General features: G+C 36.6%; 1 protein-coding gene across 2 annotated transcripts in view; it reads left to right on the plus strand.

Moving 5' to 3' along the window:
• The window catches only part of CMSS1 (cms1 ribosomal small subunit homolog), a 373,731-nt gene that overhangs the window by 314,443 nt on the left and 34,624 nt on the right, over nucleotides 1–24,664 (plus strand). For both annotated transcript variants that reach the window (XM_021692741.2, XM_044919595.1), the window contains exon 2: nucleotides 20,343–20,431. In XM_021692741.2, the coding sequence (XP_021548416.1) occupies nucleotides 20,343–20,431 (89 nt within the window). The remainder of the gene's footprint in view (nucleotides 1–20,342; nucleotides 20,432–24,664) is intronic.

The raw sequence follows: 24,664 nt of genomic DNA on the forward strand, positions 1-24,664 counted from the left end.
AAATCATATTATTATCACAAAAGATTCAGAAGAAGCATTTGACAAAGTTCAACATTCATTTATAAACTCAATGAAGTATAAAGAGAGCATACCTCAGCATAATAAGGGCCGTATATTTAAAAAAAAAAAAAAAAACACAGCTAAAATCATACTCAACGGTGAGAAGCAGAAAGCCTTTCTTCTAAGATCAGGATCAAGACACAGATGCCTACTCTCACCACTTTTATTCAACATAGTACTGGAAGTCCTAGCCACAATTGAACAAGAAAGAGAAATAAAGGGCATCCAAATTGACAAGGAAGAAATAAAACTGTCGCTATTTGTAGATGATGTGTTACTATATATAGAAAACCCTAAACACTCCACACACACACACACACACACACAAACTATTAGAACTAATAAATGAATTCAGTAATTTTGCAGGTTTCAAAATCAGTATACAAAAGTCTGTTGTGTTTCTATACACTAATAATGAACTACCAGAAAGAGAAATAAATAAAACAATTTGATTTACAATTGCATAAAAAGAAAAAAATAACTAGGAATAAATTTAACCAAGGTGAAAGTTTTCAGGGTAACTCTGAAAGTATAAGACATTAATGAAAGAAAATGAAGATGACACAAATAAGCAGAAAGAAATACCATGCTCATGGATTAGAAAAATTAATGTTGTTAAAATATGCTTATTACACAGAGCAATCTATAGATTCAGTGCAATCCCTTTCAAAATACAATAGCATTTTTCACAGAACTAAAACAAGAGACCCTGAAGAGCCAAAGCAATCCTAAGAAGAACAAAGCTGGAGGTATCATGCTTCCAGGTTTCAAGGCATACTTTAAAGCTATCATAATCAAAACAGTATGGTACTGGCATAAAAACAGACATGTAAATCCATGGACCAGAATAGAGACCCCAGAAATAAAACCATGATTATATGGTCAATTAATCTATGGCAAAGGAGGCAAGAATATAGAATGGAGAAAAGGCAGTCTCTTTAATAAATGGTGTTGGGAAAACTGGACAGCAAAAGAATGCAAAAGAATAAAAATTAGACCACTTTCTTACACAGTATACAAAAATAAATTTAAAATGGTTAAAAAACCTCAGTGTAAGACCTGAAACCATAAAACTCCTAAAAGAAAACATAACCAGTAAATATATAAAGAACTCATACCAAAAAACACCCAAAAAATGAACAATTTAAGAATAAGCTGAGGACTTGAATTGACAACATTTTTTCAAAGAAGACACACAGATGGCCAACAGATACATGAAAGGATGCTCGTCATTACTAATCACCAGGGAAATGCACATCAAAACCACAATGTGGTGTCATCTCACACTGGTCAAATGGCTTGTATCCGAAAGACAAGATATAACAAGCATTGGCGAGGATGTGGAAAAAAGGGAATGTTAGTGAGAATGTAAATTGCCACAGCCACTATGGAGATTGGTGCAGCCAGTATGGAGGTTCCTCAAAAAATAAAAATAGAACTACCATGTGATCCAGTAATTTCTCTTCTGACTATTTACTCAAAAAGAACAAAAATACCAATTCAAAAAGATACACGCATCCTTATGTGTGTCACAGCATTATTTACAAAAGATATGGAAGGAACCTAAGTGTCCATCAATAGGTGAATAGGTAAAGAAGATGTGGTATATATACATAATGGAATATTATTCAGCCATAAAATAATCTTGCCTATGTAGATGGACCTAGAGGGTATTGTGCCAAGTGAAATAAGTCAGAGACAGACAAATACCATATGATTTCACTTGTTTATGGAATCTAAAAAACAACAAACAAAACAGACTCATAGATGCATAGACTCAAAAAGAACAAACTGGTGGTTGCCAGAAGAGAGAGGGTGGAGGATGGGTGAAATAGGTGAAAGGGATGAAAAGGTACAAACTTCCAATTTTAAATAAGTCACAGAGATATAAAGAATAGCACAGGGAATATAGACAGTAATATTGTAATAACTTTATATGGTACAGATGGAAACTAGACTAATCATGGTGATCATTTCATAATGTACATAAATATCAAATCACTATGTTGCACACCTAAGACTAGTATATTATATGTTAACTATACTTCAATAATAAAAAAAGATCTAACAACTTTAATAATTAACCTCAACATTAACAGACTCACACAAATTGATAAGGAAAACATTAAAATCCTTCTTGACAAATGAATGAAGGTTAAGAATATTCTATTCATATAAGAAATACTACATGACTTATAAAAAGAGTAAAATATTCCCTCATTCATAACCAAATGAATGCAAATTAAAATGCAGTCATTTTTGCCTATTGGCAATGTTTAAAAATTCAGTACTTGCTGGAGTGTGATGAAACAGGTTGTTTTTTTTTTTATAGATGTTGATGACTTACAAATTGACCTAAAACTTTCTGGAAAACAGTTAAGACCCTTAAACAACATACATACAGAGAGGGAGACAAACCATGAGAGAGACTCTGAACTCCGGGAAACAAACTGAGGGTTATAGAAGGGAGCGGGGTGGGGCGATGGGGTAACTGGGTGATGGGTATCTGTTTCGTTTCTGATTTTATTTATTTGGGCCCCCTTCTTTTTCTTGACATGTTGTGATGAGCACTGGGTGATATACACAACTACTGAATCATTGAACGCTACATCAAAAGCTAATGATCTACTATATGTTGGCTAATTGAACATCACAAAAAAAATTTTTTAATTAAATCAAAAATAAGTAGCATACATACCTTATTACAATATAACTTCCCTTATTCTAATGAGAAATATATAAAATCTAATCAGAAATACATAAAATCTTAAAAATATATTACAAAGGCAAAATACTGAAATAATGTAAGTAATGATAGAATAACAAATGGAGTATAGGCAAACAAAGGCAACGAAAATGTTCTTCAAGGGGCACCTGGGTGGCTCAGTTGGTTAAGCATCTGCACTTGGCTCAGGTCATGATCCCAGGGTCCTGGGATCAAGTCCCACATTGGGCTCTCTGCTCAGCGGGGAGCCTGCTTCTCCCTCTGCCTGCCACTCCCCCTGCTTGTGCTCTCTCTCTCTCTCAAATAAATAAATAAAATCTTTAAAAAAATGTTCTTCAAGACTACTGACGTGAGAAAGTGCTCATGATATAATGTTAAAAGGTACAGTGCTTACGTAAGATAGGTAATTTCAGATATGTAAAGTTGTATGCATGCATGTATACTTAAATACATATACGCAGAGACAGAACAAAAGGCAGAAGTGAATGTGTCAAAATTGTTATAGTGGATCTCTTGTTCTATTGGGGCCATCTTTTTATAATGACATCAAATTTTCTGAAATTTCCACAATTAGTATATATTACTTTTATATCAGGGAAAAGGGTTAAAAAAATTTTTTTAGTGATAACCTCACCAAATTGGTAATATAGAATTGACAAAATCAAGTCTTGCTTTAGCCTCTTTATTCACCCCATTAGACTGTTACATCTCAGTTTTATCCCAAACTGTCATGTAAAACCTCAGAATTATGGTTCTTAAAGATCATTCCAAACACAAATCCTATATATTTCCCATGTAGTCGGTAATTAGTTGATAGGTTAATATCCTAAGGCCCAGTTTCCAGTAGGAAACTATAAGGATGATGCAAATAAAATACCTTGTTCTAAACTACACAAAAAGGCAGGTAATTTCTGGCTTTTTCATTGAAAATCTGGGTAAGAAAGTTAAGCATTCTGATGCAGGGCCTGTGAACATTACACCCACATTTAATGATTCACAGGATGTATATTAAGGGCATACATTAAGTAATCTAATAGGTAGTTGAAGTCTCTGAAGGCTATAGGGCAGTCTTAACAGAAACAGTGTGCTTTTACATTGTAACATTTCTCTTCCTTGGGATCACACTTTATAACAAGGGTGAGTGGGTAGCAGGTCTAGCTACAGCCTCATAGGCTTTTTCCTTATGAAATTTCTGTTTGGGGGACATGATGTAACTTGCATACCCATATAACAGGCCATGTTCACCTATATTTTTTAAAATGTTACCCTATCCCTCTATACTTCAACATTCTACCTCACTCTGGAAATTTTGACATATCCAGGGTATATAGCATTCTTAATAGAAATTGGCCTGAACCAGAAGAGAATCATAAATCACAGCAGTATGACTTCATCAGTCCACAAATGAGAAAACTGGCATAAAGTAAGTGATTTCCCCAAGATCACAAAAGTTAGAACTAGAATGTAAGCCTTCTAGGACCTCTTTCATCACTCCTCTACACTGGCACTTCCCAAAATGTGTACACAGAGCACTGTTCTGGGAGCTGTTAACAGTTGTGCTGCAAAGAGCAGAGTTCAGGGGTGAAATAAGCCTAAGGGTGACTTCATTTCCATTCCCACACTTGGAGAACAGTAATGCATATTAATATATTAAAGAATAAGACAGATACCTAACCAGACAGGATGTGGGAATGAAAAGCGTAAACCAGAAGCAGTCTAGCAAACCAAGATATATTTTCTGCCCAGCTCAAATGTAGGATAGAAGCAGGGATGGTGAGGGAGAATTAGTTACTGACAGATAATCTGGACTAAATGGGTGTTTTGGGTGTTGGGTTTTATTTTGGAGAAGGGGAGCTGCTCTCCACATGCAACAGCTTCTGCTCCAGTTAGATGAGTGCCTTCAAATTTAAGAACATACAGTATTATGTTCAGCTGGGCTCTATGCACAAAGCCCCATGGATTCCGATATCCATCTCTAGCTACCACCAGAGAGCTATAAAATTTGCTTTTCAAGTTAGAGAAGCAGTATTGCATAGAGGTTAAGGGACCCTGAATTAGGACTGCCTAGAGCCAAATCCTGGCTCTCTCATTAATCTTGGGCAAGTGCCACCGTTTCCATCTCTGTAAAAGAGATCATTATAACCGTACCCATATTGTAAGATTGATATGCAAATTAAATGAGTTAATGTATGTAGAGCATTTAGAACAGGGTCCTGCCCAAAAAAAGACTATGTAAGAGTTTCTATATTATTATTAGTTTCTATTCCAGGAACAGAGAATTTATATAACAGTGCTTCCAAATGTATCAAGTATGCTCATCCAATAACCATAATTCTATTAAGACCCAGAATGCCACTGCCAGCACCCATAGCTCTACTTACCAAACTCTGACAGCAAAGGTTGACCAGAGGGGCACCTGGGTGGCTCAGTTGGTTAAGTAACTGCCTTCAGCTTAGGTCATGATCCCAGAGTCCTGGGATCGAGTCCCACATTGGGCTCCCGGCTCATCGGGGAGCCTGCTTCTCCCTCTGACCCACTCCCCTGTCATTCTGTTTCTCTCTCTCTCTCTCAAATAAAAAAATAAAATCTTTAAAAAAAAAAAGTTAACCAGAAAAGGTTAAATTGAAATTATTCATAGTTTGAAAACTGCCCCCAAATATGTAAATGTACCAACATTTAAATTAGAAAGGAAGAAGGATAGAACTCTTAACATTCAAGATTGAAGTTGAAGTCATCTTGCCCAAGCTGATTTACCTATTTTTTTAATCTAAAAAGAAAATAAGATTTTTTTTTAAATGCCTGATTATTGGACAGACAACAGCCAGGTAGCTGTTCTGCCTGCAGAGTTGTCCTCTGATAGCTGCATGATCTTCACTGCATTTTTGTAACTTAAAGGTAGGACAGGTCCTGTGGCACCATGATTTTTTACATTAAAGGTCCCTTTCTCTGTTACTGTGGCTCAGGCTTAAGTGTGAGGGTTCACACAAAAGGTCAGGTTCCTGTGGCTCTGAGTGCTTTGCCCCTGACGTGAGCTGGTGGTTACTGAGAAACTCTGTGTGCATTTTTTAGAAGGAAGGAAGGGAGGGAAGGTAAGAAGGAGGGAAGGAAGGAAAAAGAGAAAAGTATTACTAACTTGAAGATTTAGTTTTGCTGACATGGAACTGGCAACAGAAATTATGTAGCGTTTAAGCTCTCCACAAAAAGAAGGTGAAACATTTTTTCTTCAGCCATGCATTTTTGAGATGATCTTACTGGTCTCAGTACTTTGCTTTCAAAGTAAAGTACTTTTTCCTTACTTTTTCTTTCAGAGTTTCAGGACCCATCAAGCTACTCCAGTTCACAGTTTTGCAAGCATCTCATTCCACATTTACTAACTTTAAAGTTTTCTGTGGGAATTGGCACCATATATTGTTTTTTGTTTTTTGTTTTTTTTTTTAAAGATTTTATTTATTTATTTGAGAGAGAGAGAATGAGAGACAGAGAGCATGAGAGGGAGGAGGGTCAGAGGGAGAAGCAGACTCCCTGCTGAGCAGGGAGCCCGACGCAGGACTCGATCCTGTGACTCCAGGATCATGACCTGAGCCAAAGGCAGTCGCTTAACCAACTGAGCCACCCAGGCGCCCTGGCACCATATATTGTAAGCAAAGTTTGAATCCATTGCTAGGGACATCTTCAGCTATGAAAGTAAGAGCATTATTGGAATGTAGAGTAGGCTACAGCAGTTGCCACTAGACCTGGCAAAATTAAAGGGGAAAAGGAATCCCCCCTCCCACATTTCCCATCCCAATTCAGAATGACAAGAAAACTTCTGATAGAATCAACTCACAGGGATTTGCATTTAGAAGCATTTGTTTTTGTCAAATCTTTTGGAGAGAAGGTAAAGGTAGATCATGCCCAGTTTCTTGCAGTATATGAGATTGAGAAGCCAAAAAAGGAAAAGATAGTAGCTAGGAAGAACAGAACAAAACAAAACTAGAGAGGCATATGCCAGGTTAAACACAAAGCCTGATGAACCACCACAAGCCTGTGGAAGACTTTGAATGGGCCAGTGTCCCTGCACCTGGACCTGGGACTGCATGGCCAGAGAAGGCCAGGAGACTGAAGGTTGAGCCTGCCCAAGCTTCTCTGAACAGCTGCTCCCAAAGCAATCAGGTGCCGGGAATTGGGCACGACAGACTTCGCCTTAGGTTTGCTGCTCCTCCTGCCACCTGTCACTGAATTCTTTATTTGCATACTAGATCCTGTTCTCCTTTTCTCCCTTTTTCCTTTTTCTACATTTTCCTTTCTCAGTTAAAGTTGCAACTACTTGCTAGAGTATAGCTCTAAAATAGTCTTGTTTCTACTGTTGGAGGATGAATTGAGTTGAATTTTGGAGGATGGGAGTAAGGTTTTGATAGAAAAGCAGAGATGACAGGGTAAAGGGAGAGCTAGCATTCTGAACAGTTAGAGTAAATGAGAGATACACTTACAGATGGTATAATTCTTTCCTGGCATGACCTACTTGATTATAAGTCCTTATTTTTTAGTCTTGGGATGGCTGTAGTAATTATTTTGAAAAAGTGTACAAAGCAATGAAGGATGGAACATGACCACTGTTAGTATCAGTGGAGTCAGAATTGAGAGCCCCTTCTTTCATTGGATACACTTTCACTGTCCTTCACTGTCTGCTGTTTTGCCAGTGTGGCCTTTAGGGCCCTCACTGAGTTCAGTCTTCACAGGGTCATGTTCTTTGGATGTGGGAACTGTGTTCTTTCTCAGTGATACTGGTGGGAGTCTCTTAATGAGCTGGGAACAAGGTTCTTGAAGAATAGTTCCCAGTCCTGCTTCCCCTGGCCAAATAAAACATTCTGGCTCTTAGGGATGAGTAATTTTAGCAAAACACTTTAGACTGTTGAAGTACAGCTGTGTCTCCAGTATTATTTTTCAGTGTGTATAGTTAGATTTCCCAGAGAACAGCTGACTCCTCTAGAAATATAGAACACCCCCTCAAATAAGTGAAATTGACCTAAATTAAACAAGATGCATTTTTTAAAAACTGAGTCACAACTTAATGATAAAAGGAACAATTCAACCAACAGGAAGTTGTAATGATTCTAAACTGGCCTGCACCTAATATACCTATGAGATGTGTAAATAAAAATTGGTAGAATTGCTAGAAACCATGGACTAATTCAAAATAAGAGTGGGAGATGTTAATGCACATGTTGATAAATAAAACAAAAATGTATACACATATATTTGAAAAACATAATTAACAAGTTTATCTATGATCATATGTAGAACTCTGCACCTAACAATTAGAAACTATATATTCTATTCAGAAACGCTTTGAAGTACTTTTTAATTGTTTATGTACTAGGTCAGGGCCTGGCAAACTGTGGCCCATGGACCAAATTCAGCCAGGATGTGTTTCTATAAATAGTTTATCAGAACACAGCCATGCCCATTCATTTATACATTGTCTAGGGCTGCTTTTGCACAAGAGCAGAGTTTGAGTATTTACTGACAGAGACTTCATTGCTCTCCAAACCCTATACCTATTTACTATATGGCCCTTTACCTAAAAAGTTCACTGGTCCCTGTGCTAGAAAATAAAGCAAGTCTTAACAAATATCAAAGAATTGGTATGCAAGCCATTTTTCTAACCACAATATCAAAAAATGATAACTACAAAAATCTGTTTGGAAATTTAAAAATACACTTCCAAATAACTCATTAGTCAAAGCAAAATCATTATGGAAACTTTAAAAATATTTAGAATTAAATGATTATGAAAATGCTATACTAAAACGTATGATATTCAACTTAAGTTATATTTAGAGAAAATTTATAGGCTTAATGCTTATATCAGAAAAAAGAAAGCTTAGTGGGCCCAATATCCGACTACAAAAGTGAGAAAATCAATAGAGTAAACCTAAAGAAAGTAAAGAACGTTAGTGTAGTAGAAATCAAAGATGCAATAGAAAATATCTATAAATACAAAACCTGGTTGTTGTTTGTTTATTTTAAAGACCTCTCCATGGTTGAACAAGAAAAAATAAGGTGCAAATAAAAAATAGGAGACAAAAAAAAAGGGACATAACCACATACAATGATCAATTCCCATAAATTTGAGAAGTTAGATAAAATCACCAGAAAAATTTCACTTACCAAAACTGAATTAAAAATAAATAGAAAAACCTGGATAATCATATAACCATTAGAAACTGAAGCATTTGTTAAAACATACCCATAGAAAGAATACTATACTCTGCTTGTTTTATTGACACATTTTACCTACTATCAGGGTATATGATTTAAAAAGTCTGCATAAATATTAAGGTATTTGATTTTAAAAGTCTACATAAAACTTTAACCCCCCCCCAAAAAAAACTGTTATCAAAAAAGAAATATATCATGACCAACTGGGATTTATCCTAGGAATAATACAAACATTTTAACATTAGCCTATTTTTATAATTCAGCACATTAACAGATTATAGGAGAAATCCCACATGATCATCTCAATACATGCAAAAAAAACGCATTGCATTAATTTTAACACCTATTCATGATTTTAAACAAACTCTTAGCAATCAAGGGATAGAAGGAAACATCATTGGGGCACCTGGATGGCTCAGCAGGTTAAGCGTCCAACTCTTGGTATCGACTCAGGTCATGATCTCAAGGTCCTGAGATGATACCCAGCATCTGGGCCTACGCTCAGCTTGAGATTCTCTCTCCCTCTCCCTTTGCCCTGCTCATGCTCTATCTCCCTTTCTCAAATAAATAAATAAATCTTAAAAAAAAAAGAAAGAAAGAAGAAACATCATTAAGCTGTAAGCTTTTCATGCAAAGGTACTGTGGATGTTAAATTTGTGGAACCTGGGATTTAAGTCCCAGCTCTGCCAGTTAGTTATTACTTGTGTGACATTGCATAGTTATTAGTTGTGTGACTTTGTGTAAGTGTTACAAATTGTTTAATGAATTAGCTTCTATCATTTTGTTAAAGTCAAGTTGATTGAGGATTAATTTACATTCAGTATAATTAACCCTTTTTGTGTACAGTTCTAGGAATTTTGACTGATGAATAAATACAGTTGTGTAACTACCAACACAGTTAAGATATAGAACATTTCCATCACCCCTGAGAAGTCTCCCATCTCTAGCCCCCAGTAACTAGTCATCTGTTGTTCTTATAATTTTGCCTTTTCCAGAATGTTAAATAAGTGGAATCACACATTATGTAGCCTCTTTAATTTGGTGTGTTTTCATTTAGCATCATGCCTTTGACCATTGCTGTTCTGTGTTTCAGTAGTTTGTTTTGTTGAGAAACTGTGAGAACTAATAGAGTTCAGCAGGTCACTAGCAAGCACAGATCAAGGTTTTTGTGAGAACTGAGCTTATACAATTTAAAGGGCCCTCTCTTAGAAAAAGAATACAAAATTACTGATGTAAAACTAGGTGTGAAAGTTGTTTTAAATAAGAAATCACAACAGTACTGCTGCAAACACAGGAATTCTGAAATTTTTTATTATACTTGTCCCCATCAAATAAGAAAAACATATGTATGTTTTCTTGAAAACTATATAAAATGCACCATCTACTGTGTTCCTACAGGAAAAATGGGAACCTAATTCTCTGCTTATGGTTTTATATTTTTGATGATAGGAAGGATTTTCCACTGAGTAGTTTTTGTTTTCCTACATCCCAAACCTGGTTTCTCCTCCAGTGCCCACATAGTTCTAGGGAAGGGTGCTACAGGTGTGTTTGTGTCATGATCTACAGCCTCTGGCCCTGCACAGTTTGTTAGGATATTTGGTGAGTTGGCACAGGGTGGTAGGAGTATTCCTGGTTGCATTCCTACACTAGGACAGCTAGCAGTAATTTAACTGTAGACTATATGATTGTGAACCATTCCACTAAACTTAAAACTAAATGCATGTCCAACCAACTTCCTCTAACTGGATCCCCAGAATGTTCACTTCTACTTCAACACCATTCACTATGGGATATATGAAAGAGGTGAATTCTGAGTAGAAATAGACAGTGGTCTACTTATTTTAACCACAATATATCTTTCTTTTGCAAATTTTCTAAGAAAAATTAACTGTATGATCCATTGCCAGGGGCCTTCCCAGGGCCTACAAGGGGTTCATGCAAGCAAGTGCTTTGAAGCTTGAGGAAATTGCTGGGAAATTGGACTTCCAACACTTCTCATAAAGAAGATGAAGGCAGGGATTGAAGGAAAGAGGAAATGTGTGCAACTTTTTAATTTTGCTTGCTCTTTTTGCTTTGGGTTGGAAAGGGACAGTATATTTGACCCCTTTATTGGAAGAAGAGTTCAACCAGTTCTATCTGGTGGTATCTTTTTTTTTCTTTATTCTTTTTTTTAAGTATACTCTTGGGGAGTAGGAGATGAGGCTACCCCATCTTGTTGCCACTGCACAGGCCCTGTCAGCCCCTGGGACTAATGAGCATAGGTCTGGCTTAACCTCCTCAAATGCCAGCAGTTCTAGAGGAACCTGGAAGCTGGAGCCAGGCTGGGTAGGTTGGGTCCCATACTTTTCTTTTAATGCCCTCTTAATGGAAATCACAGAGCTAGCATCCTTATTTCAGAAAAGCAATTTTCTCTTTTGGAACCAAAAAACATCACAGGCTAAAGAAACAACTAATTTATTCAACCTACAATGATATGAGATGATCTCATTTTATATGTTAAAAGGTTTCAGACGAAATAATTTTTTAGCTCAGAAAGTACAGATTTAGAGTATTTGGTTAACAAGGTATTTTAAATATTTCTCATGGGTTTTTGTTGCATAAGAGTCACATACCTTTAAAAATATGTTATTTTCAACTAGATTGCTTAAATACGGACTACTCTTCAGTTATCAGATTCTGGGCAATGGAGGAATACAGAATTCAGAAATTTTTTTTAAAGATTTTATTTATTTATTTGAGAGAGAGAGAGGGAGAGAGAGCAAGAGAGGGGAGATGGTCAGAGGGAGAAGCAGACTCCCCACTGAGCGGGGAGCCCGATGTGGGACTCGATCCTGGGACTCCAGGATCACGACCTGAGCTGAAGGCAGTTGCTTAACCAACTGAGCCACCCAGGCGCCCTCAGAATTTTTTTTAAAGCATTATTGGAGTTTTAAATATATCGGGGTTTGATCCTGACATGTATTTATTTGCATTTTATCCATTTTATCTTAAAGTGGCTTTTAAAGTTAATAAAAGAAGATTTGTATAAGTGGTTTAATGTTTTACACGGAGGAAGAAAATATTACTTTTATAATGAAAATATAAATGAAGCAGTGGGTATGGGGGAGTGCTTTTTACTTTTACTCAACACCAGGCTAAGTACTTGGGACACATGGGTACCCTTACCATGTTTATGGTTCCCCAGAGAGAAAGCCTAACACATGCAATACCTGCACACACTATATGGAAGGATAAAATTATATGCTGATTTACAAGTTTAAGTGTAGAAGTGCCGCGACAACAGGAAGGAGGAGGGCTGTGTAGTCAGCCACGGCTTCCCTGAAAGATCCCAGTTGAAGATGGATTGGAGGATATTAAGAAAAAGGAGGCTCCTGAATAGAAGCCAATATAAGAAATTTCATAGGACTAAAGGTGGCTTTGATGGGGAAAGAAAGTCCTCAGGTGGGGTTGCCAGATTTACCACATAAAAATACATGCCACCTCATTAAATTCAAATTTCAGATAAACAATGAATAATTTTAATACTATATAGAGCTATCTCCCATGCAATATATGGGACATACTTAGACTAAAAAATTATTCAATAATTTTTATTATTTTTTTAAATTTAATCTGGCAGCCTTACCCGGGGAGCTTTTATTTGTGAAGACTCCATCATGGCCTCCCTGGGTTGAATTTCTAAATTCTGCATTTCTCTGAACCCAGCTGCCTTCCTGGCTGTCCTAGTCAGAACAATGGTGACAGGGGTACTCCAGCAGCAGGATGGTACTTTGGTCCACAGCCAACCACACACCTTTGGCTTTTCCAGCATAATAATTTTGGGCTTCCTGACGAAAAGGATGGATTTCCTTTAAATACTTTTTTTAATTAAACTTTTTCCTTGTAAAACCATTTTAGATTCACATGCAATTATAGGAACAGTATACAGAGATCACATATATCCTTTACCCAGATTCCCCCAGTGGTAACAACTTGCAAAACTATATGTATATGTAAATGGTAACAACAAGTGTATTGAGATTGATACAGTTAAGACACAGAACATTTCCATCCTCATAAGAATCCTTCTTGTTGCCCTTTTGTAGCCACACCCACTTCCCCCCAACTTTACTCCCCCCCTTAACTCAAGACCACTATTTTGTTCTCCATTTCTCTAATTTTATCATTTCAAGAATGATGTTTAAATGGAATCACACAGTATGTAGCCTTTTGGGATTGGCTTTTTTCAGTAAGCATAATTCTCTGGAAATTTATCTAGGTTGTTGAGTGTATTAATACTTTATTCCTTTTTATTACTGATTAATATTCTATAGAATGGATATATTACAGTTTGTCTAACTCTTCACCTATTGAATGACATCTGAGTTGTTCTAGCTTTTGGCTATTAAATAATAAATAAAATTGCTGTAAACATTTCTGGACAGTTTGTTATACAAACTTAAGTTTTTGTTAAGTTTTGTTTCTCTGGAATGAATGCCCAGAGGTGCAATTACTATATTGTATAGTAGTTGCATGTTTAATGTTTTGGGGGTTTTTTTGTTTTTGTTTTTTGTTTTATTTTTTAAAGATTTTATTTATCCATTTCACAGAGAGAGACACAGAGAGAGGGAACACAAGCAGGGGGAGTGGGAGAGGGAGAAGCAGGCTTCCCGCTGAGCAGGGAGCCCGATGCGGGGCTCGATGCAGGGCTCCATCCCAGGACCCTGGGATCATGAACTGAGCTGAAGGCAGACACTTAACGACTGAGCCACCCAGGCACCCCAGCATGTTTAATATTTTAAGGAACTGCCAAATTTCTTTCCTTTTGTGGAATGGAAGTGGCTGTACCATCTTCCATTCCCACTTGTAGTGAATGAAAATCCAGTTTCTCTGCAACCTCACCAGCATTTGGTGTTGACACTATTTTTAATGTTAGTGATTGATAGATTTGTACTGATATCTTGTAGCTTTAATTAGCATTTCCCTAGTGGCTAAGGATATGGAACATATTTTCAAGTACTTACTTACTTTTCAGTGAACATCTGTTCATATCTTTTGCCATTTCCTAATGCACTTGTCTAGTTTTTTGGTGTTCAATTTTGAAAATTCTTTATATTGTCTAGTCACTGGTCTGTCCTTTGTTAGATATGTGGTTTGCAAATATTTCTCCCTCTCTGTAGCTTGTTTTTTCATCCTCTTAACAGGGTCTTTGCAAAGCAGAAGTTTTTAATTTTGATAAACTCTAACTTATCAAGTATTCTTTTTATTGATTGTATTTTAGTTGCAAAATTAAGAACTTTGCCTAACCCTAGAGCCTAAAGATTGTCCCCTTTTTTTCTAAAAATTTTAGAGTTTTACATTTTACACTTAAGTTTGTGATCCATTTTTGAGGTGAGTTTTATATAAGGTCTGAAACTTGGGTAAGGGTTAATTTTTCTGCCTATGGATTTTTTCCCTATTTATTGCAAAGGTTATTTTTCCCCCATTGAATTGCCTTTGTTAAAAATCAACTGGGTGTATTTGTGTGGGTCTTTTTCTGGGTCTGTATTCTAGTCCATTCATTTATATATCTGTTCCTATGACAATACCACACAATCTTAATTATTATAGCTATATAATATAATAAGTCTTGAAATCATTTTAACTATTCTAGTTCCTTTCCCATTCTACATAAATTTTAGAATAATCTGTATATACCTAGAGAAAAATCTTGCTGGGATTTTGATAGAAATTATGTTAAACCTGCATGTCAATTTGGGGAGAACTGGCATCTTTACCATGGTTAGTCTTCCAATCTATGAACATGGTATGTCTCCTTGTTTATTTAGATCTTCTTTGATTTCTTTCATCAGTGTTTTATAGTTTTCGGCATGAAAGTCTTGTACATGTTTTGTTAAATTTACACCTAAATATTTTAGGGTTTTTTTAGCAATTGTAAATGGTATTGTATTTTTAATTTTTGTGTTCATATGTTTATTGCTAGTATATAGAAATAAAATTACATGTTTATCTTTTATTCTGCAACTTTGCTAAACTCAGTTCTAGCAGGGTTTGGGGGTTGGGGAAAGTTTTTTTAGAGTTCTTGGGATTTTCTATGTAAACAATCATGTCATCGGCAAATGGGAGCAGTTTGATGTCTTCCTTTCTGATGTATATGACTTTCATTTCTTTTCTTGCCTTATTACACTGATTAAAAGTTCTAGCACTATGTTGAATAATTCTGGTCAGAGCAGACATCTGTGCCTTGTTTCCAGTCAGGGAGAAAGCATTCAGTCTTTCATTATTAAGTATAATATTTGCTGTAAGTTTTTTATACATACTGTTTATCAATTTCTTTTAAATTTGTTGATATTTTATGTCCTAGAATATGATCTATTTTAGGATATGTTCCATAACATTTAAAAAGAATGTGTATTCTGTTGAGTGGAGTGTTGAATGCAAATGTTGATCAGATCCTATTGGTTAATGGTTATCACTTAGTTCTTCTATATCCTTGCTGATTTTCTGTCTAGTCATTCTCAGTTCTTGTGAGAGGACTGTTGAACTTTGCAAATTAACTGTGCTTTTGTCTGTTTCTTCTTTCATTTCTATCAGTTTTTGCTTCCTGTATTTTGTGACTGTTGTTTGGTGCATACACATTAAGGATTGCTATGCCTCCTTGACAGATCCACTCTTTTATCATTATATAATGTCCTCTTTCTCTGGTAATTTTCTTCACTCTGAAGTCCTTTATTTGATATTAATATAGCCACTCTGCTTTCTTTTGATTAATATTTGTATGTTGGGGTGCCTGGGTGGCTCAGTCGGTTAAGCGTCTGCCTTCAGCTCAGGTCCTGATCCCAGGGTCCTGGGATAGAGCCGCACGTTGGGCTCCCTGCTCCGTGGGGAGCCTGCTTCTCTTTCTCCCTCTGCCCCTCTCCCCTGCTCGTGCTCTTTTCTCTTGCTTTCTCTCTCAAAGAAATAAATAAAATCTTTTTATTTATTTATATATATATTTTAAAGATGTTACCTATTTATTTGACAGAAAGAGACACAGAGAGAGAGAGAACACAAGCAGGGGGGGTGGGAGAGGGAGAAGCAGGCTTCCCCCTGAGCAGGGAGACCGATGTGGGGCTCGATCCCAGGACCCTGGGATCATGACCTGAGTGGAAGGCAGACACTTAACGACTGAGCCACCCAGGCGCCCCAATAAAATCTTTTAAAAAAATATTTGTGGGGCATCTGGGTGGCTTAGTCAGTTAAGCATCTACCTTTGGCTCAGGTCATGATCCCAGGGTCCTAGGATTGAGCCCTGTGTCGGGCTCTCTGCTCAGTGGAAAGCCTGCCACTCCACCTGCTTGTGCCCTCTCTCTCTCTGTCAAATAAATAAATAAAATCTTTAAAAATATATATTTGTATGTTATATTTTTTTCCATCATTTTGCTTTCAACTTGTTATGTTGTTATACTTGAGGTAAGTTTCTTGTAAATAACATAGTTAGGTCATGTTTTCTAAACTACTCTGTCAATTTCTATCTTTAAATTTGCATTTTTAGGCCATTTACATTAATGTAATTATTGATATGTAAGGGTTTAAATCTACTATTTTATTCCGTTTTTTCTGTTTGCTGTTTTTAATTTCTCTATTTTCTCTTTTTTGCCTTCCTGTGGGTTACTTGAACATTTTTAGAATTCTATTTTAATTTATCTTAGTGTTTTTGCATGTATTCCTTTGTATAGCTTTTTAAGTGGTTGCTAAAACCACTAAGGTAGGTGTGGCCTTTTTACCACTGGGCAATATGGAAAGTGATCACTCTCTTCTAGTCCTTCTCTAACACTATCCTAGTGGGGAGGGAGAGGTGCACTTCATTACTGCCCAGAGGAAATGGAATTCAAGGCTTACCATGTGGTCTCTATTGATACTGCAATGGTGGTGGTAGTGATAGGAGTGGGGAACAGGGGTTTGTTATTACCCTTAAGGAATGAAAATCCCTTTGGGAGTTCAGTCACTGCTTGATCATCTCTGATACCACCCTGGTGAAAGGTGGAGGAGGGAGAGGGAGTTGGGGTGCCTCATTACAGCCTGGCAAGTGTGGAAGTCTAGGCTCCCCACTCAGCCTTTGCTAATGGGGGAAGGCCACAGTTCTTTAATTTTGGAGTCAAATAGTTTTTATCTAAACATTTTCCATCTTGCTAGGTGGCCTCTTTCCTGGTCATTTTGTTAAACAGAACAGATGTTCATTGGGGCTTTTTTGTCTGCTCCCATTGGCATTTCCAAATTATGGCTTCTTTAACCCCAAGCCTGAGATTATGAGACAAAAAGAAAACCCAGGGAGCTAACTGCTATGTTGCCCCTTATACCCCAAAAGGTCCCCCAAAGTACCTTCTTCTCTCTACCTTTCAGAGACTGCCTATGTTTGTTTTATATATAAGGTCCAGGATTTTTAGCTGTACTTAGCAGGAGGAATAGGGAAAAATACTACTACTACTACTACTACTACTACTAGTACCTTTCTGGAAGCAGAAATCCTATAAATACTTTTAATGCCAACATAATCATTTTAAAGCCCTATTAATCTCCTACCTGCTATTATTCCATGGGTAGAAGCCTTTTTTTTTTCATGCTATACAGTTAAAAGTATGTGTCTTAATCAGGGTTCTCTAGAAAAACAGAACCAATAGGAGATACATATCTATATCTATCTGTATATAAAAGAAGTAGTTCACCTATGCACTCTGTGACTCTTGCAAGTCCCAGCATCTGCATTGTGAATTGGCAAGCTGGAACCCAGGTTCCAATCCTAGTCGGAAGGCCTGAGAACCAGGACAGCTGATGGTGTAGTTCTAGTCTGAAGGCTGGCAGGCTCTAGATGCAGGAAGAGCTGATGTTTCAGTTCAAGTCCAAAGGCAGAAAAAAATTCTCTTATTCAGCAGAGGTTCAGCCTTTTTGTTCTATTCAGGTCTTCATCTAATGAGGCCCACCCACATGAGGGAAGGCAATCTGCTTTATTCAGTCTACCATTCAAATGTAATCTCATCCAAAAATACCCTAACAGAAACACCCAGAATAATGTCTGACCAAATATCTGGGTACCCTGTGACCCAACCAAGATGACACATAAAATTAACCACCACAGTGTACAAACATTTAAAAGCACAGGATTACCAGATTGGTTATTTGGACCTAAATATGAATTCTGACCAAGGTTGCTCACAAATTCACATTTTGGGCTGACTTTGATATACATAGAGAAATTCAAAGAGAATGAGTAAAGCCTTTTAAAGATTCAAAAAATGTATTTAAAGAGAGCAACCACTTGTTGGGAAAACTGGATAGCAACATGCAGAAGAATGAAACTGGACCACTTTCTCACACCATACACAAAAATAAATTCAAAATGGATGAAAGACCTAAATGTGAGGTAGGAAATATCAAAATCCTAGAGGAGACCACAGGCAGAAACCTCTTTGACTGGCTGTAGAAGCTTCTTACTAGACACATTGCCAGAGGCAAGGGAAACAAAAGCAAAAATGAACTACTGGGACTTCATCAAGATAAAAAGTTCTGCACAGTGAAGGAAACAATCAACAAATTTTGTCTACAGAATGGGAGAACATATTTGCAAATGATATATCTGATAAAGGGTTAGTATCCAAAATCTATAAAGAACTTATCAAACTCAACACCAGAAAACAAATAATCCAGGTAAGAAATGGGCAGAAGACATGAATAGACATTTTTCCAAAGAAGACATCCAGATAGCTAACAGACACATGAGAAGATGTTCAAATCACTCATCATCAAGGAAATACAAATCAAAACCATGCTGAGATACCACCTCACACCTGTTGGAATGGCTAAAATTAACAACACAAGAAACAACAGGTGTTGGCGAGGATGCAGAGAAAGGGGAACACTCTTGCACTGTTGGTGGGAATGAAAACTGGTGCAGCCACTCTGGAGAACAGTATGGAGATTCCTCAAAAAGTTAAAAATAGAGCTACTCTATGATCCAGCAATTACACTATGAGGTATTTACCTAAAGGATACAAAAATACAGATTCAAAGGGGTACATGCACCCTGATGTTTATAGCAGCGTTATCAACAATAGCCAAATTATGGAGAGAACCCAAGTGTCCATCAACTGATGAATAGATAAAGAAGAGGTGGGATGTATATGTATATGTGTATATATATATATATATATATATATATATATATATATACACGCACACACACACAATGGAATATTACTCAGCCATCCAAAAAATGAAATCTTGCCTCTTGCAATGACATGGATGGAGCTAGAGTGTATTATGCTAAGTGAGATGTCATTCAGAAAAAGACCAATACCATATGATCTCACTCATATGTGGAAGTTATGAAAGAAAATAGATGAACATATGGGAAGGGGAGAAAGAGAAAAAAGGGGAGAGGGAAATAAAGTATAAGAGACTCTTAACTATAGAGAACAAACTGAGGGTTGATGGGGGGAGTTGGGTGGGGGATGGGCTAGATGGGTGATGGGTATTAAGGAGGGCACTTGCTGTGACGAGTGCTGTGTGTTGTACATAAGTGATGAATCATTGAATTCTACTCCAGAAACCAATATTGCACTGTATGTTCACTAACTAAAATTTAAATTTAAAAAAAAGCAGTAGATTTGAAGTGTAGATAGATAGATGATAGATAGATGGATAGATAGATAGATGATAGATAGATAAGGAGAGCAACCATTAAAATCTGGAAGGCAGTATGGCATTATGGTAAGTAAGAGGCTATGGTTGCTATGTTTCCTCAGTAGAGCTTTATAAACAGAGAAACTGTTAAAACTTTGATTTTTCCTAACTCTTAGAGTAAGAATTTCTTTTTTCCATTGTTGAAAGATTTAAAAAATTCAAAATAAGTGTTTCTCATGATCTGTAATCTTTTTGTCACAGTCTCTTAACATTCCCCCTTGGGCTAGCACACAGGTATCAAGAGCTACTGTTTTTCAGGGCAGGCAGTATCTCTTGTGGAGAAGACTTTGGACTCAAACAGATCTGGGTTCCCAGGTGTGTGACCTCGGGCAAATTGTTTTACCCCTCTAAACCACAATTTTCTTATCTGAAAATGAGGAGTTTAATATCTGTAAAATCAGTTTAAGTGCTCCATAATTAAACATTCTCAAAAGTTAGACATCTAGATAATCATCAGTTTTGCAGTTTTATGAACAAGACTGACATCTTGGTGCTTAAATCTCCATATTTTGGATTGTTTCCTTGAATTCAGCTTTTTAGAGGTAGAATTACTGAGTCAAGGGATAGAACCTTCTAGAAAGGTGGTACCAAGATTGCACTAGCAATGGGAGAAAGAAAGAGAGATGCTTTTCTAATTTTTAAACTTTATATTTTGTAGAAGCATCAGGTGATGAAGGAGGAGGAGACCCAGAAATGATGCAGCAAGAGACAGCTCCAGTTCCTGCCCTGTCAAAGAAAACCGAACAGGTGACAGTACTGTAGGAGTCAAACTGTTAAATTCTGGAATCAGCTTCTTCTACCCCTCTTCAGCATTCCCTGTTTAACATCAGTTGTTGGTGGAATTTTAGGGAAGCTTTTATCTTCTTTGCCTTGGAAAAAAACCATGCTTCATTAATGATAAGCAAGGTCTATTTTTACCCTTAATATTTTTTTTCAATATAAATGTATTTTACAATAATGATATCTTAGATTCTTGTACCACATTTTTACCAAAGATCCAGTAGTACTCTGTTTGGTACAGTTCCTAGGAGAAGACAAATAGCATAAAAATATGTAAAATTACCTCTCATAACAATGCATGATTACAGCACCATGCCATGCTGACAGCAGTCTCCAGGGTCTCATGTCTACCTAACATGAGCTATGGTCCATTGTATGAATATTTATCATGGGATTTCTACCTTCAATATTACCAAAAGTGGTCATTTGATACACTTTGCTTCCTGGACTTACAACCTTTTATTTTCTTCTTAATCTTTCTACTGACCACTCACATCCATTTGCAGCTTTTTCACATTATGTGTCCCTCAAACCTGATCAGTAACCATGTGTGATTTTTTTTTAAGGATTATCTACTGTCAAACTAAAATTATCATCTTCTTCATAGCAATGATTTGTGGTCTTACTATTATATTATTGTAAGTGGCCCTAAACTCATTCCCATGAGAGGGTGACTCTACCCAGTTTGTAACCAGGCTCAGGATAATTGTGAGAATCTGTTTACTTACAAGCTGTGCGACCTTAAGCAAGTTAAACTCTCTGTGCCTCAGTCTCCTCATTGGTAAAATGGTGATAATAAGTATATCTTCCTCACAGAGTTGCAGTAGAGATTAAATGGCTAATCCTTGGGATATCTGGGTGGGTCAGTGGGTTAAGCATCTGCCTTCGGCTCAAATCATGATCCCAAGGTCCTGGGATCGAGTCCCACATCAGGCTCCTTGCTCAGCGGTGAGCCTGCTTCTCCCTCTTCCTGCCACTCCCCGTGCTTGTGCGTGCTCTCTCTCTCTCTCTGACAAATAAATAAATAAATAGCTAGTACTTGTTAAGCCCTTCAAACAGTGGTTGGCAAAGAGTAAGCACCAAAGTAATAATTATTATAGCAAATATTAACACTTCATTTTCTTTATTTTATTTTTTCCTGGTGGGATGGGGGAATACAGAAAGATATACATATTTAATGTGTAATCATCTCAGTTTTCTCTCCAGCCATTAAATATTTTGTTCCAAAGCTGCATATCAGGTTTAGGTTTTGTTTTTTCTTTTTGCTATTATTTTATTTTACCTTTTTTATTCAACTATAATTAACATACAGTGTTATATTAATTTCATGTGTACAATATAATGATTCAACAATTCTATGCATTATTACTGCTCACCATGGTAAGTGTACTCTTAATCCCCTTTACCGGTTTCACCCATCCTCCCACCCACCTCCCCTTTGGCAAACACCAGTTTGTTATCTATAGTTAAGCGTCATTTTTTGGTTTGTCTCTTTTTTTTCCCCCTTTGTTCCTTTGTTTTGTTTCTTAAATTCTATATGTGAGTGAAATCATATGGTATTTGTCTTCCTCTGGCTTATTTCACTTAACATTATACCCTCTAGGTCCGTCCATGTTGTTGTTACAAATTCTTTTTTATGGCTGAGTAATATTACATTGTGTGTGTGTGTGTGTGTGTGTGTGACCTTTTTTCCATTCATCTATGGATGGACACTTGGGTTGCTTCCATATCTTGGCTATTTACATAATGCTGCAGTAAACATAGGGGTCTACGTATCTTTTTGAATTAGTGGTTTTTTTTCCTTTGGATAAATACCCAGTAGGGGAATTACTGGATCATGTGGTAATTCTGTTTTTAACTTTTTGAGGAACATCCATACTGTTTTCCACAGTGGTTGCACCAGCTTGCATTCTCACCAACAGTGCAGGTGGGTTCCTTTTTCTCCACATTTTCATCAACACTTGTTATTTCTTGTGTGTTTTATTTAAGCCATTCTAACATATGTCAGATGATATCTCATTGTGGTTTTGATTTACAGTTTCCTCATGATTGGTGATATTGAGCATCTTTTCATGTGTCTCTTGACCATCTGTATGTCTACTTTGTAAAAATGTCTGTTTATATCCTCTGCCCATTTTTACTTGGATTATTTGGGGTTTTGGTGCTGAGTTTGTGTAAGTTATTTATATATTTTGAATATTAACTTTTTATTGGATATATCATTTTCAAACACCTCCCATTCAGTAGGGTGTCTTTCTGTTTTGTTGATGATTTGCTTTTCTTTTTGATGATTTGCTTTTCTATTCAAAAGCTTTTTATTTTGATGTAGTGCCAATAGTTTGATTTTGCTTTTGTTTCCCTACCCGAAGGAGACATATCTAGAAAAATGTTTCTATAGCTGATGTCAAAGAGATAAGTGCCTGTGTTTTCCTCTAGGAATCTTATGCTTTCAAGTCTCACATTTAGGTCTTTAATCCATTTTGAGTTTATCTTTGTGGATGGAGTAAAAAAGTGCTCAAGATTTTATTCTTTGTCAGGTAGCTGTCCAGTTTTCTCAACACCATTTGTTAAAGAGACTGTCTTTTTCCCATTGCATATTCTTGCCTCCTTTGTCATAGATTAATTGACCATAAAAACATAGGTTTATTTCTGGGCTTTGTATTTTGTTCCATTGATCTACTGTTTTTGTGCCCATACCATACCGTTTTGATTACTATAGCTTTGTAGTATGTCTTGAAATCTGGGATTGCAATATCTCCAATTTTTTTCTTTTTCAAGATTACTTTGGTTATTCAGGGTCTTTTGTGGTTCCACACAAATTTAGGATTATTTGTTCTAGTTGTGTGGAAAATGTTGGTATTTTGATAGGGATTGTGTTAAATCTGTAGATTGTGTTGTGTAATATGGAAATTTTAACAATATTGGTTCTCCTAATCAATGAATATGGAATCTCTTACCATTTGTTTGTGTCATCTTTTATTTCCTTTATCAGTGTTTTATAGTTCTGAGAGTACAAGTCTTTCACCTCCTCGGTTAAGTTTATTCCTAGGTATTTTTTTTAAAGGAAATTTTAATTTTTTTAACTATTTATTTATTTTTATTTATTTATTATATAATGTTAGTCACCATACAGTACGTCATTAGTTTTTGGTATAGTGTTCCATGATTCATTGTTTGCGTATAACACCCCATGCTCCATGCAATACGTGCCCTCCTTAATACCCATCCCCAGGCTAACCCATCCTCCCACCCCCCTTCCCTCTGAAACTCTCAGTTTGTTTCCCATAGTCCATAGTCTCTCATGGTTCATCTCCCCCTCTGATATCCCCCCTTCATTTTTCCCTTCCTTCTCCTAATGTCCTCCATGCTATTCCTTATGTTCCACATATAAATGAAACCATATGATAATTGTCTTTCTCTGCTTGACTTATTTCACTTAGCATAATCCCCTCCAGTTCCATCCATGTCGATGCAAATGGTGGGTATTCATCCTTTCTGATGGCTGAGTAATATCCCTAGGTATTTTATTATTTTTGGTGAAATTATAAATGGGATTGTTTTCTTATTTTTAATTTTATTTTATTATGTTATGTTAATCACCATACATTACATCATTAGTTTTTGATGTAGTGTTCCATGATCCATTGTTTGCATATAACACCCAGTGCTCCATTCAATACATGCCCTCTTTAATACCCATCACCAGGCTAACCCATTCCCACCACCCTCCTCCCCTCTAGAACCCCTCAGTTTGTTTCTCAGAGTTCATAGTGTCTCATGGTTTGTCTCCCCCTCCGATTCCCCCCTTCATTTTTCCCTTCCTAATATCGTCTTTTTTTTAATATATGATTTATTATTTCTTTCAGAGGTACAGGTCTGTGATTCATCAGTCTTACACAATTCACAGCACTCACCATAGCCCATACCCTCCCCAATATCTATCACCCAGCCACCCCATCCCTCCCACCCCCCACCACTCCAGCAACCCTCAGTTCGTTTCCTGAGATTAAGAATTCCTCATATCAGTGAGATCATATGATACTTGTCTTTCTCTGATTGACTTATTTTGCTTAGCATAATACCCTCTAGTTCCATCCACATCGTTGCAAATGGCAAGATTTCATTTTTTGATGGCTGCATAATATTCCATTGCGTATATATATATATATATATATATATATATATATATATATATATATA

The sequence above is a fragment of the Neomonachus schauinslandi genome, chromosome 1 (genome assembly GCF_002201575.2).
Source record: "Neomonachus schauinslandi chromosome 1, ASM220157v2, whole genome shotgun sequence".
NCBI lineage: Eukaryota > Metazoa > Chordata > Mammalia > Carnivora > Phocidae > Neomonachus > Neomonachus schauinslandi.